The 13,105-nt window shown below is 39.2% G+C and overlaps 1 protein-coding gene across 16 annotated transcripts in view; it reads right to left on the bottom strand.

The window, feature by feature from the left end:
- Nucleotides 1-688: 688 nt before the first annotated feature.
- LOC131663804 (RIMS-binding protein 2-like) overlaps nucleotides 689-13,105 on the bottom strand; it is a 37,380-nt gene continuing 24,963 nt past the window's right edge. For 9 of the 16 annotated variants that reach the window (XM_058934450.1, XM_058934453.1, XM_058934441.1 and 6 more), the window contains 8 exons: nucleotides 12,394-12,673; nucleotides 10,911-11,174; nucleotides 9,835-10,290; nucleotides 7,690-7,895; nucleotides 6,778-7,059; nucleotides 6,147-6,399; nucleotides 3,766-4,031; nucleotides 689-1,931 (listed from right to left, as the gene is read on the bottom strand). In XM_058934450.1, the coding sequence (XP_058790433.1) occupies nucleotides 1,098-1,931; nucleotides 3,766-4,031; nucleotides 6,147-6,399; nucleotides 6,778-7,059; nucleotides 7,690-7,895; nucleotides 9,835-10,290; nucleotides 10,911-11,174; nucleotides 12,394-12,673 (2,841 nt within the window). In that variant the 3' untranslated portion in view covers nucleotides 689-1,097. The remainder of the gene's footprint in view (nucleotides 1,932-3,765; nucleotides 4,032-6,146; nucleotides 6,400-6,777; nucleotides 7,060-7,689; nucleotides 7,896-9,834; nucleotides 10,291-10,910; nucleotides 11,175-12,393; nucleotides 12,674-13,105) is intronic. The other 7 variants (XM_058934445.1, XM_058934448.1, XM_058934449.1 and 4 more) reach the window with 6 other exon arrangements.

Here is a 13,105-nt window from a genome sequence, read left to right as displayed (position 1 = left end):
TACACATATATAGTCGTATCCCAGGAATGGCGCTCGATATTCCGCCGCATCCTTCGTACATATAAAACAAGGGCATCATATAGACAAAGTACGTGTGAGTGTGCTGTTACATACGCGTATAATTCAGGAGAGGGGGGGGGGGAAGAAAAAGAAAACTCTCGAACTTCTCTTTCCGCGCATTTTGTGTTGTCTAGCCTAGACTCGTTCTCGCGTTATATCCGGGACAAGCATCCGAAGATACGCTTTTATAAGTTTTTTTTTTAGTTTTTGGACCTCGAGCACTTGAGCGTATACGCGACTAAGTATCGGATTCAGTCGGCAATTAAAAACAACAACGACACGACTCGCCTCGAACGATGTGACTCGTGCGATTATTTTATTATCGATCATACCAGACGGATAAACGCAAAAAATTCTCAACACTCGTTTGTATGCGCATACATATACGCGCACACTATTGATAACCCAGCATCACATCGGCAGTTAGCAGCAACATATCAGTATTTTATTATTTGGTTGCTAATACGTATCGGGTATTGAAAGAGAGTTACCTCGAGCCACCCGGCTTCGCGGGCCGCCGACACACTTTTATTGGTCTAGAGCATTATAATATATATCATTTGGTATAATTAATACTATATCGTGTGTCTGTATATATATATATATATATATATATATATATATATATATATATATATATATGATAACGCTCGTCGCAATTACTTGGTTCAACTTTGAGCATTTCCTACGTGTTTGTCCTGAGTTTAAATATGTATAGGTTGATGTATATGTATGCTAGAGTTCGTTGCGAGAAGCGGCTGCCGGGGAGGGATAGACGGGCTTCGTACGGAGCATCCATAGGTTACCCGAGCCGAGGAGGCAACGTGAAATAAAGAGCGATATGTCTTCGACAAGTACTGTGCAATGTGTACGGCGTTTGCACGAATAATACTGATTGGCAAAGCTTTGACTTTAACGTTGGCGTTGATCGTCCAACTGCTGCTGCCTAAGCTGAGCAGGACCATGACGACGACTGAACTCGAGCGGTAAGTGCGAGCTGGCCGGTCGTGGCTGGGCACGACCACGGCTCGTATCACTCACTTGCCCAGGCCAAACTTCATGAAGATGAGCTCCTTACCCTTGGACAGGATGTCGCCACCTGTGCTCGCCTGGCCCGCCATCTCCGTGAACTTCTGCATGAGGTTGGGCCCTGCCGCGCCGGGCTGCTGCTGTTGTTGCTGCTGCTGTTGCTGCTGCTGCTGCTGGGGATGCTGCTGCTGACCCATGCCTGGCATACCCGGCTGGGCCGTGGGTATAACGTTGGGCATGCCGCGCATAGGTTTATTCGCCTGAGGGCCCGCCATCATGCCCCCGGGGCCCGACATCATGCCCCCGAGGCCTTGCTGCTGTTGCTGCTGCTGGGGCCCGTACTGCTGTTGCTGCGCGCCCTGGGGGCCTTGCGGACCGTACGGGCCCTGCTGACCCATTGGTCGCTGTTGCTGCTGTTGGAAGCCGCCTGGTCCCCCGGGATGCTGCTGCTGATAGCCGCCAGGGCCTTGCTGCTGTTGCTGGTGTTGCTGCTGCTGGCCCTGCTGCTGGTAAGCGCCTGGGCCCTGTTGTTGCTGGTAGCCACCTGATCCGCCCATCGGACCCCCCACTTGGCTTCCCATTTGACCACCCATTGGGCCTCCCATTTGGCCACTCATCGGGCCGCCCATTGGGCCTCCCATTTGGCCACCCATCTGCCCGTCCATCTGACCACCCATCTGACCACCCATCTGACCACCCATCTGACCACTCATTGGGCCACCCATAGGGCCACCCTGCTGACCTTGTTGCGGATGCTGCTGCATTTGGCCTGGCATACCTCGGGGACCACCCGGCATCATATTACTACCACCGACCTGGTTGAGCATGCCTCTCCCCCTCCCCTGAAAATAGTCAATGTATACGTTACCTACGCTCTACTCACTCCACGCCTGCACTAGAACTTTCATTTTGATTTTAAATGTATTATTTACTTTATTTATAAAAAAACATAACGCTCAATTATTACTTAAGGAAATTATCACGATAAATGATTTTGTAGTTCTAGTCTAGACGAACCACTTTTCATATTAGTTAAATCGCCTAATGAAATTCAACTGTTTAAATTTGTATTGAAAACGAGTTTTTTGAAACATTTGTAAACTTTACTGCATTTTATTAATATAGAATATTATTATAGATAATAATTCATTATCTCATATTGACATTAATTTCAAACGTTTCAAAAAAGTATTCAGTGGGAATCTAATATCTATTCATCCCTAAATTATAGCTGTCTAAATGTGGGAATAATGGATTATAAAGTGATTTTTTATTTTCATTCCTGAAAATATGTAATTATATTAATTATACCATGTTTTCTGTGTGGGTCATTGATTATTAGACTTAAAACTACGAGTGAGTTTTATTCTGCATAAAATTTTAGCAAGAAACATGAATTAGCCTCTATGTAAGAAAATATTTACCTTGCTATGCTGAGTTTAATTATGAAAATTGGCAGCATTTGAAGCAAAAATTACCATAATAAATTGGTCGATTGACCTCTATCGTATATTCAATATCGATAACTTTTATTTGAATTTTTCTTTTGCTAGAACATTTCATTCAAGTATATCTCTGTACGTAATGAGAAAAGGTAAAATTTGTGTGCGTTGCCAGAAGCGCAAGCGAATATGTTTTCGAAAATGTTTAATGCCATAAAATATATTTAGCATAAGTTATAAATGCATAGGTTTAAGCTTGTAGTTGTTTTGGTATTATTATTAATGTTAGAAAAATCATGTAGTATTTGTTTACTATTTTTGATATTAAAGGTAATACAGTTTTGACTGACGGAAACGGTTATTCCGTACAATTCTGTTGAGCTAATTAGCAATAAGAAAGCTATTATAATTGTTTGGAATAAATGCCTGAAACTATATATAAAAACGTTAATTTGTAATAGTCGTACTGGTGTCTTATTAGGTATTGAAATCATGCAGTCTATCGCGTGAGTAAAACGATACGTATTTGAAACCAAGTATTTCCTATCGAAGGGTAATGTATTTTTCATCATAAATAGCTCGGAATTTTCCGCTATTGACGCGATTTCCAAAGTAGCACACGTTATTGCTTTTCGTTGAATCGATTTTCAAAATAATATATCACGTAGCAGTATTTCGACCATGTAGATATTCTAGTTGTTTTCAAAGAAACTTTATGGAGCATGAGGTGCAAATAAACAAAAAGAAAGTTTTTGTATCCAGCAACGCGTAACAAAATTGAAGTGCAATTTGCAAAATAATCAATTGTGTTTGAATTTGGAAAGTATAGGAGGATAAACGTGCAGCCCTAAGCAACATCACATAGATAATATCACATCAAGAAACAAGCGTGTAATGTTTTTGAAAAAAAGTCATGTACCACCTATATTCTCGAAAGAAGTTGGCGAAAATCTCCCACTTTTTGAGCCTCATAATCTCAAGTGCGAAACTCTCTTTTTTGTTCATACAGAGGGTGTTACATCAACACAGCATTATAAGTGAAAAAAAGGATAAAGAAAGATAATTTCAAACCACACAGATAAAAGTCCGCATTCACTCGACTCAGCGCGCTCAGAGATACAGAAAATTACAGGAAAATCAGAGCGATAGAAGAAGAAGAAGTAGATCATGAAGAAGTTGAGATAGAGGAAGACAGATCGATGTGAGGAGACTGGAGGAAGTCATGTGCACTCACCTGCTGCTGCATGTGCGGCGGCATTTGACCGGGCGGATGTGGGCCCATGTGTGGGCCCTTGTTAGGTCCCATACCCATACCCGGATGCTGATTGGGACCCATGCCCGTGTAGCTGTGGTGATTCGCTTGTTGGTACGCTACACGCGGTGGTTTGTTTTGTTGAGATTGTTGTACTTGATGTGGTACTTGTTGCTTGTTCTTTAGTGGTTGTTGTTGTCTAGAGTCTAAGTGACAGACAGGGACAGACACAGGCACAATGCAGGCATCTAGCAACAGAGAAGAGAACAGAACCGTGTTGTCATTGCCCTGGCGCATTTCTCTATTGCCCGATTTATCTTTTCCTTGTGATTTTCTGTTTGCCTCGTGACTTCTTTCGAAACAGTCTGTTTTTAATTTTCATCACCCCAAGCGTACGTCTCTCTCTCATTCGAATTTCTATTCGTTAGTTGTGTTTGCAATTTTAACTGTTACAATAAGTCTCGTGGTATATGAATGTAGCTTCACGTTAGCGTGTGAAAATATTACAATAAACGTGCTACAATTTACACGATGAACATTTGAAATTTAAATAATTTATAAATTCATTACTTAATTTCCTGTGTTTATATCATTTACAATGTCATCACTCAAAAGCACACAGTATCATTATTTCAGTATTATCAACAATAGTTAACAATCAGCTTGTGGTTATTTAATCTCAAGCAGTTGAAGTATTTCGGAAACGATATTAATTAGAGAGTCATATACGATTGGTGCGTTCTAGAAGACTTTTGTCAAACTGGAATGGAGGCATATCTATCAAAAGCTAACAATCAAGATCAATTTGGAAAAGTAACCTCACTGTCAGGCGTTTAATTTTGTCAAGACTACGGTAGAGACATAAATAAACATCGAATATAATATCGTAAATGGCCAGCATGACAACACGACACGAACGACAATCATGTGACACGACGACCATCGACCAGTTCAGGCACACAGAGACGACAAATCATGTCGGTATAAGTAGAGTATATAGTAAGTATATAGTATATATAGTATACACATTATCATTACTGTCGTGAGTATTGAGAAGCACAGCAGTAAATGATTTTCAGTTATGTATCAAAAAAACCAATCGCTAAATATATATAAACATGTGTTATATGTACATATATATATCTGTATTTATATATACGTACTCAATTGGTAATATATAGAAAAACTATGTAGAAAAAGACAGATATATAAAGAAGTAATTGAGCCAATAGTGCTCGTAGAAATATAGATAGAGAGAGATAGAACAAATATATAAATATATATAATATACTTAATAGAATACACTGAAAGCAGCTTGGTGTTTATTGCATATAGTCGTGTGGTTATATACTTAATTTATATATATATATGTATATATAGTAATATATAAAAATAAATGAATGCCAGCAAGTGTTTTATATTTATTAACGCGCGTGTTCTCAACACACGTGATCAAACTCTTGAGAAAAAAAAATCATCAGTGTTAGTTCAATAGCTATTCATTTCAAAAATCGTGGGCTATTTCAAAATACATTATATTTATCTAACGATAAACTGCTGATTTCTCGGGGACTCGCCGCTCTTCGGTCACCAGTCGATGGCCAACAATGAACATTACCTTTTTTATGTCTGATTGCCTACGTACGTGTTCTTTCTGTTACTTCTTTTCTATTTTTCATCAATCAACATTGTGATATATATTACAATTTCGTGCGAGAAAAAATGACATAATGTTTCATAAAACGCTGTTGCTATATATTTTTTTTATTCGGGGTCTGATGATTGCATTGTGTTGTGATGAGAGGGAAATGCGTTCACGGATCACGACTCATTTATTTTTTTTCTGTTGTTTTCATTTCCTTTTTTTCAAATAAGTGCATAATTCTTCTGCGATCCGTCGCTGCCTGTCCTCTGGCGCACAAAATCTCGTGTCTCGTGGTATTCGCCATCGAATACTTTCCATTCGTTAAGCGACGTTAAAAGTAATAAATATTCTGTCCGACTATTTATAGGAATAGACTACTTGACGAATGTTATCGAATGTATCGAGAAAAAAACTCAAATCAGTCGCACGTTACTACACAGAAGAAAAATAAAATGAGTAACTCGATTTCATTTGACCAGAAAAAGTTTGAGGAAGCTTCACAAAAGCACAGCTATAAAGCAAGTCATGGCGAATGGAAAGTACGAGCAACGCCACGACCCAATAATAAACCGCGCGTCGAACGTGACAACGAGTTGCGGCCAGATTGTTAGACGAAAGACAAAAGGGAGTGGGAGAAGATAGAGATGTACATATATATGTAAAGAGAGAGAAAAATAAAGGTTATTTGTGGGTGAGGAGGGGGATCGGAGAGCTTTACCTTTACTACGGCCTCGCGGTCCACCAGGCGGCTCTCGTGGAGGTGGAGGCGGACCCCTAGCACCAGGACCTTGGCCCTGGCCCAGGGGTCTGCCTCTACCTGGCGGCATTTGACCTTGGTCGGGTGCTTCCGTCAAAAAGTTACTCGGCACCAGACCTCGGACGCCGTCCAACTCGCCCAAGTAAAACCCGTCGTCGTCCATGTTGCCATAAACATAAATCTCGTTTCCAGTTTGAAAACTCAATTCCATTTGCTGAAACATTGGACATTCATTAACACCACTATACTCTTGTCAAAATTTATGATTAGTGAGAAAATCGGTTTTCTATGAGCCCAATGTGATATCGAACCGATCCCAAAATTAATTTCTATGAGTTGAGCCAACAACCCAGGGGAATATAAATGGAGAAAGTAATAATGAGCCATCGCAAGTTAATAGAAAAAAGTAGTGTGGCGATCGTTAGCAGTCAATGCTCTTGAACCCGAAAACGGCCTCGTTATCGTCAATCCATTATTCTTCTTCTTCTTCTTTCATCCCGCATCTATAACGCGTGCGTGGCAAATTCAGCGGCGATCCAATGCAAGCCGGCCTAATTAAGCGCGTAGACGTGAAACCTCCTCCTGCTCTCACCTCGGCGTCTACATTCGGCGACAACACCTGGGGATCGTAGTCGTAAAGAGCAATCATTTTCTTCACTGGCATACTGGCGTAGATGTCGCCCCAACGGTCACTCGGTACTGGACCGCGTCGATTCACAGGGCCAGGCCCTCCAGAACTACCCGGTTGCCCGGCATTCAATTGTTGAATTTGATGTGGATCTTTTATTTCCTCGACCATGTTATGAGGCACGTAGCCACGTCGACCACGACACTCACCCCAGAAGAAACCATCTGCATCTTTGTCACCGTAAACCTGCAAGAACAGCCTCATTAGAGCCAGATACTTCAAGTCCGATTCTCGGGAGTGCCAACTCTTCTTATTAGCGTATAACGAGCTTGGCCTCTCGCTACAATTACCCTACAATTAATTGTCAATGGTACTTTAAGACTTGACGAGGGGGATTGTTAATGAATCTTTCGAGTCTTATATAGATGATGATCGATTGAGATTACTTTAAACTTTTTTCTTTTACTCTTTTACTGTGACTGTTATGAGCGTGAATTTTAGTTTTTTCGGACGAACATATTTTTTTTCTCTTGAGTTGCTAATTTTTCGTAATTATGCTTATGAGTAACGTAATCACTTGATACATTATATTATTTCACTTTTTGCATTGCAAACCTACTTCGCAAGTCAGTATGTAGCGCTACAATATTTTTTAAATGATGATCGTCAACAGTTACTGCAACAAGTATTTACAGTCATAAAGCCAAAAATAAAATAAAGATTTACCTGAACCTGCTACATAGGTCAAGAATAAAAAATATAGAATTACTGTCTGATACATCTTATATAGGATTAATAGTTTGCAAAAGATTGATCAATTATTTTTGAGACAAAGATAACAATTTGTAATCTAATGCGAAATGGAATAATTCCAACCTTGATTATGTCATTTTCTGAGAATGGCAACTCCTCTTCGCAGGCATCGGGATTCGGCGACATGGTTGTCGGATTGTAATCGAAAAGAGCCACGAACCACCGGGTCCGCTTGTTTGCTTGCTGGATACCAGGTGAACGGTGTGGACCAGCTTGTGCTTGTTGCACAGGACCGCCTCTGTACATAGGTCCTCGTCCTCTTTGATTACCTTTGCACGAAGATCATTCAAGGTTACGTTAACAGTTCACCATCTCCAATTTTATTATGCAAACCAATGATTTTCTTGGACTAGTCAAAAAAATCTACTAGGAAATATATTACATGTTTGATATCACTCTCAAAAACATCACTCTTCTCTAACATTGACAATGTCAACTTGTATAATTATCGTCACTTGCCCTCTCCTGATATGTAATTATATTTCCAACTAGCGAAAAAATACCCATTGTTATTTATGACATAAGTATTTCATGCATTTCGTTAATTATAGTTTGTATTTTGTATGAATATTTTAACATTAATATGAGATACGTGAATATAATTTATTGTATAACGTTGCAGTATGTACAGGTACTTTGTCGGTATTATTTCTTTAATCTATACTCAATTCTTCAATAAAACAGTTTCTTTTTTATTAAAAAAATCTACAGTTATTGTTAATATAGTTATCTGTCGACTAATCTTATTCCTTCATGTTTGTAAGTCATGATTAATTTACTCAAAATTGCTATTCAAAAACAAAATAACACGTATTTCGTGAGCATAAAGTTAAATTGTATAAGGGAGGTTTTGTGCGTGCACTCACTATAGTAAGAGTGCTAGCTATAATTCCTAAAAGAAATGTACTTGCATATTTACACATTTTACACAATTTGAATTGTGCAATGAATAATGAATAAGATGTCTTTTCTATTGGAGTGACGAAAATGAAAGATCGAAATGCGTTATTTTGATTGCAAGTAGTAATTAGTGCTTTACTTGGATTGAGTAATATTTTCTTTTATCAGTTAATTTCATTAACATAGTGTAATTCAACACAAAATCATACATCCGTTAGTACGATACATAGAGTATTGTATTTAAACATTCGATCATATTAAGTAATTTATTATTAATATTAACAACGACGATAAAGTAGTACATATAAGTAGAGACTGTTGAAAATATGGCAAAGTATAGATGTAACATTAATAAACATCTGATTAAAGCTTATGTATAGAAATTTAAGCAAGATATTAAAGAAGTGAATTTGAGAAAAATTAAATATAGAGAATATACATTCAATAAAAAAAATACATCTATAGAAAAATTTAAATGATTAAAAATATCTAAATAGTAACAGGGACATCAATGCAGTTTCAAAAAAGTTACATATAAAAATAAATTTTTTTTAAAGCATTTTCGTTTTTGTTTTTATTTTTATAATAATCATTCTCTGTTATTGTTGTTAGAGTCTTTACTTTTTTGAATGTGTTTAAACTTCATGTATATTGTATGAGCAAAATTTGGAAAGCATTTTGTAATTTTCATTATACATAATTGATACAAGCAATTAGCTTGGCAATGGCGAAAAAGAAATGATTGAAATTTTCTGATGTTCAATGCGCATAAAAAAATAGAATATAGAATGCATTCAATAATTAGTTTTAGTATAGATGTGCAGCGAGTGTATAAAGGAGACCAGAATACATCTGAGTTGTCTTTGCGGTAAAAAAAAGGTAGAGTAGTACATGTCGGACGATGTCAGTTAATGATATTGAGATAGCGTTGGACTTGACAATAATTGATTTAGTATCTACCATGCTTATTTTTCATTTGAATTATTAAAACCACAGTCATGACTTTGAACATTTTTGAGAAACTTTTTTTTTTTTTTTTCATTGAATTTGTTAACAAGTTAAAAATTTTAAAAATTGCTGTATTCAAAATAATTCCCCCTCCAAAAAATAAAAAACTACGATTTGAATAATAAACATGGTATATAGATTCGTTACGTACAAACCCACATAGACACGCCAAACAAGCACACACGTAAACAGCAGGATAGAGATAGACACAGAGATTTAAGTGAGACGACGAGAGCGTTCGTGCGCTGGGAATCGATGATGATCATCATCACACTTGTATGGTCTTGCACTTGAGACTACCTGGTGGTGGCTGTTCGTAGTACTGATCCGGTGGCGGTTGAGGCCTAGGCCCAGCACCTTGTTGAGGCCTCGGGTGTCCCGGTGGGGGGCCCTGCCTTGGTCCCGGACCACCCATCCGATCGGATGCTGGCCCGTAACGCTGCTGCTGCTGGTGTGGGTGTTGGTGCTGTTGCTGTTGTCGATGCTGCTGCAGTTGTTGCATCTGCATTTGCATATGTTGATGATGCTGTTGTTGTTGTGACTGTTGTGGATGATGTTGCTGTTGTTGCCGGACTGCTGACGATTGTTGCTGTTGTTGCTGCTGCTGGGGGTGAGGATGATGATTTGGACTGCCACGGTGAGGCCCCGCATTAACACCCATTGGGCCTTGATTGTCACGCGGCCTAGGTGTTGGCTCTTGCTCCTCCTCGCTGAAGTTCGCCTCGCTCGTAGAGTCTTTTGTTATTTCCGGCACGCCTGCACCAGTCCAATACCATTCATACCAACGCTTTTACCTTACAAGCTCCATACGGGCTTGCCTCATCGCTTTATTCGTTTCTTTTGTTAATGACTGCTTCTCATTACAGAATGATTTCACGAAACAGTACTCTAGATCTTGATACTCTCAAAAAGTTAATAACGTGAGCATGTCTGACCAAATCTGATCATAACCACTTACTCTCTGCTAGTCTCTGATACTTTCAAATAGTACTCTGAAATCCTCCCTCTCTTTAAAATTAGAATTATTCTAAAAGCGATTATTCGTGTAGGAAACTCTCGTTTCAAACTTACTACAAATCTCAGACAATAACTAAACTAAAATGGCAATACTATATTACAATATTTTAATTTTTAAACGATACATAAAATACTAAATTCTTACTAGTAAGTATTAATAACTGTAAATCTATGCCTAAATATTAGATACTATTAAATAATCTTCTCAAGAATAACCAAATGAATCACTTGAAAATTAAATGTACATATAAAATGAATAAGCATGAAGCAATGAGTAATTCTGTAAATACAGCTAATCTAACGAATAACGAGGTAATTAATCATGGATGTAATTGAAATTTGCAAAATAAGCGACTCACCCATACTCTGGCCAGGATAGATTTCTTTGTCGGAAAGATTCTCGTCAGTCTCAATGATGACCTGGCCGTGAGCGTCGACGCGCGTGTTTTGCCGCCTCATGTGTGGCGGCAGTTGTGAATTGGCCTGTGGATACCTCTGATTCGGTCCCATCATTCTTTGCTGATTCGGATCCATCATCGATGGGTCTTGCATCTGCTGGTGTATTTGCATCGACATATCTTGTTGCTGATGCATTTGCTGATTCTGTATTGCCATTGGACCACCTATTGTTAAATTCAATCGTTTTTAAGTAGGCACTTTGCATACAAGCCTTTATTGGAGAATCCAAAGTTTATTTGGCTGTGCAATAGACTCTACTGGTTATACTTGTGCGAGTTTATGATGTTTTGGCTATGTTGAGATATTTACATTTACACATATATTTATACTCATTGCATCAGAGTAGGAAGTTTCTGAGTAGTTTTAAACGGCTCAAATACATGGGGTATTCAAGTACTACATATTTTTCGAACTACTTTTACTGGGTTGAGATTTTATTATTTTTAATACCGAAACAATCGCTTGAAACATCTTGCGGTAGTTGAAAAAAAGCTGTAAAATAACAAAATCAAAAATGTAATTTTTTTGTCGGCACTTGGATTGATTTGATAAGGTGAATCAGAAATGGCATTTATTTTCAGTAGAGAAAAAGCTTCTGGCCTAGTGAGCTCCGTCGGGGTCTAAACTTTCAGGTTAGTCATCCTGTTGTCAGCATGAACGAGCGTTTCGGAAATATCCACTTAATGTACTTTTCTATCCAGATAGCTTGATAAGCCGAAACATTAATAAATAAATTCAATAAATTTCTATCAGAGTAATAAGTCTAACAAAAGAAAAAAAAACAGTTTCTTTAGTTACACGAGATATATCACGAAAATTTCTCGGTTTACTCGATAACCCTTACATTCCTCGAAAGAAAAGGGCGGGGGAGGGTGGAAACGTTGATAAAGTATATATACGAGCAGCGGAAATGAGAGCAACACGCGCATACTCGATCTGTCTGTCTCAGACTCGTCTTCGCTTGAATATAGCTGCCTTCGCGCGTCAAGTTGTAATAGATCAATGCACGAGATTACTCACTCATTCTCACAAGCTCAGTGAAGGTAAAGTTTTATTTCTTCTACCTAATCGAATCATTGCATTATAGCAATGGCCTGTGCTACAGATACTTGATTGAGCCTCATTCGATCGCCATTCAGCTATTCGCGAGCTTATCAGTTGCGCGATTCAAGCCGATAAACTAGATGGGCTTGTACGAGCTTGAATTTATGAGAACACTGCCGTTCTATGTTCAAGTGGCCGTACAATGCGAGGACGACCTGGTCGATTCTAAATCGTAGATGAAAAGCGTGGAAATAATAATTGGCACGCGCCAGCTCTTAATTGGCAGTGCTTTGTTTTGATGGATAACTGTAGAGAAGGTTACGAGGATTCGGTACTGACCTCTGAGAACACTGCAGGGAATGGCTGTGGCGCAGCTATCGCCGGACTGACTCTCTCGACTCTTGGTCCTGACGGTGATGTGCTTCGGATTGAGACCCATGAGCTTGTGTATGTCGACAAGCGCATGATCGCCCGTGGGACTGTCGACGTCGGTGACTTTCTTGCCATCGGCGTAAACCGCGTAACCGGTGACTGCCGAACCGTTTAGGGCAACAGGCTGCCAGGTCACTAGCAAAGTGCCGTCCTGCGGTCCAGCCTCCACCTGAGTCACAGACACCCGCTCAAATGAGTGAGCCCCGCGCGCCTTACGCTGGGCCTCGGCTTTCGTTTATTCTTCCTATCTTAAACTACACACGTACCCATACTTTCGCCTACTCGCACATACACCCTTTCAGCTCTTGCGCGCGCACACACGCACACACACACGCGCGCGCGCATACACACGCACACTTGTTACTAAATCCTAGTTTCCTTTATTTGTACCCAACCAGTGCCAAGCTCCATATTCATAACTCATTACTCGCTGCAACAAGTACGATACTGCCAAACTATTTGTTTCCTTACTCTCGCATCTTTAACTTTTCGACAGCTATTACTGATAGTGGATAGTTTGGCACTCGATAATTCACACAAAGTATACTTCAGAGTGCTTTGTGTATGTGATCGTAAAAAAAAAAATTGGTGTCGAGCAAAAATTTTAAAAACGGTGCAA

The sequence above is a fragment of the Phymastichus coffea genome, unplaced genomic scaffold (genome assembly GCF_024137745.1).
Source record: "Phymastichus coffea isolate CEN01 unplaced genomic scaffold, Cenicafe_Pcof_1.1 PCOF00038, whole genome shotgun sequence".
NCBI lineage: Eukaryota > Metazoa > Arthropoda > Insecta > Hymenoptera > Eulophidae > Phymastichus > Phymastichus coffea.
This window is presented reverse-complemented; position numbering and strand designations above follow the sequence as displayed.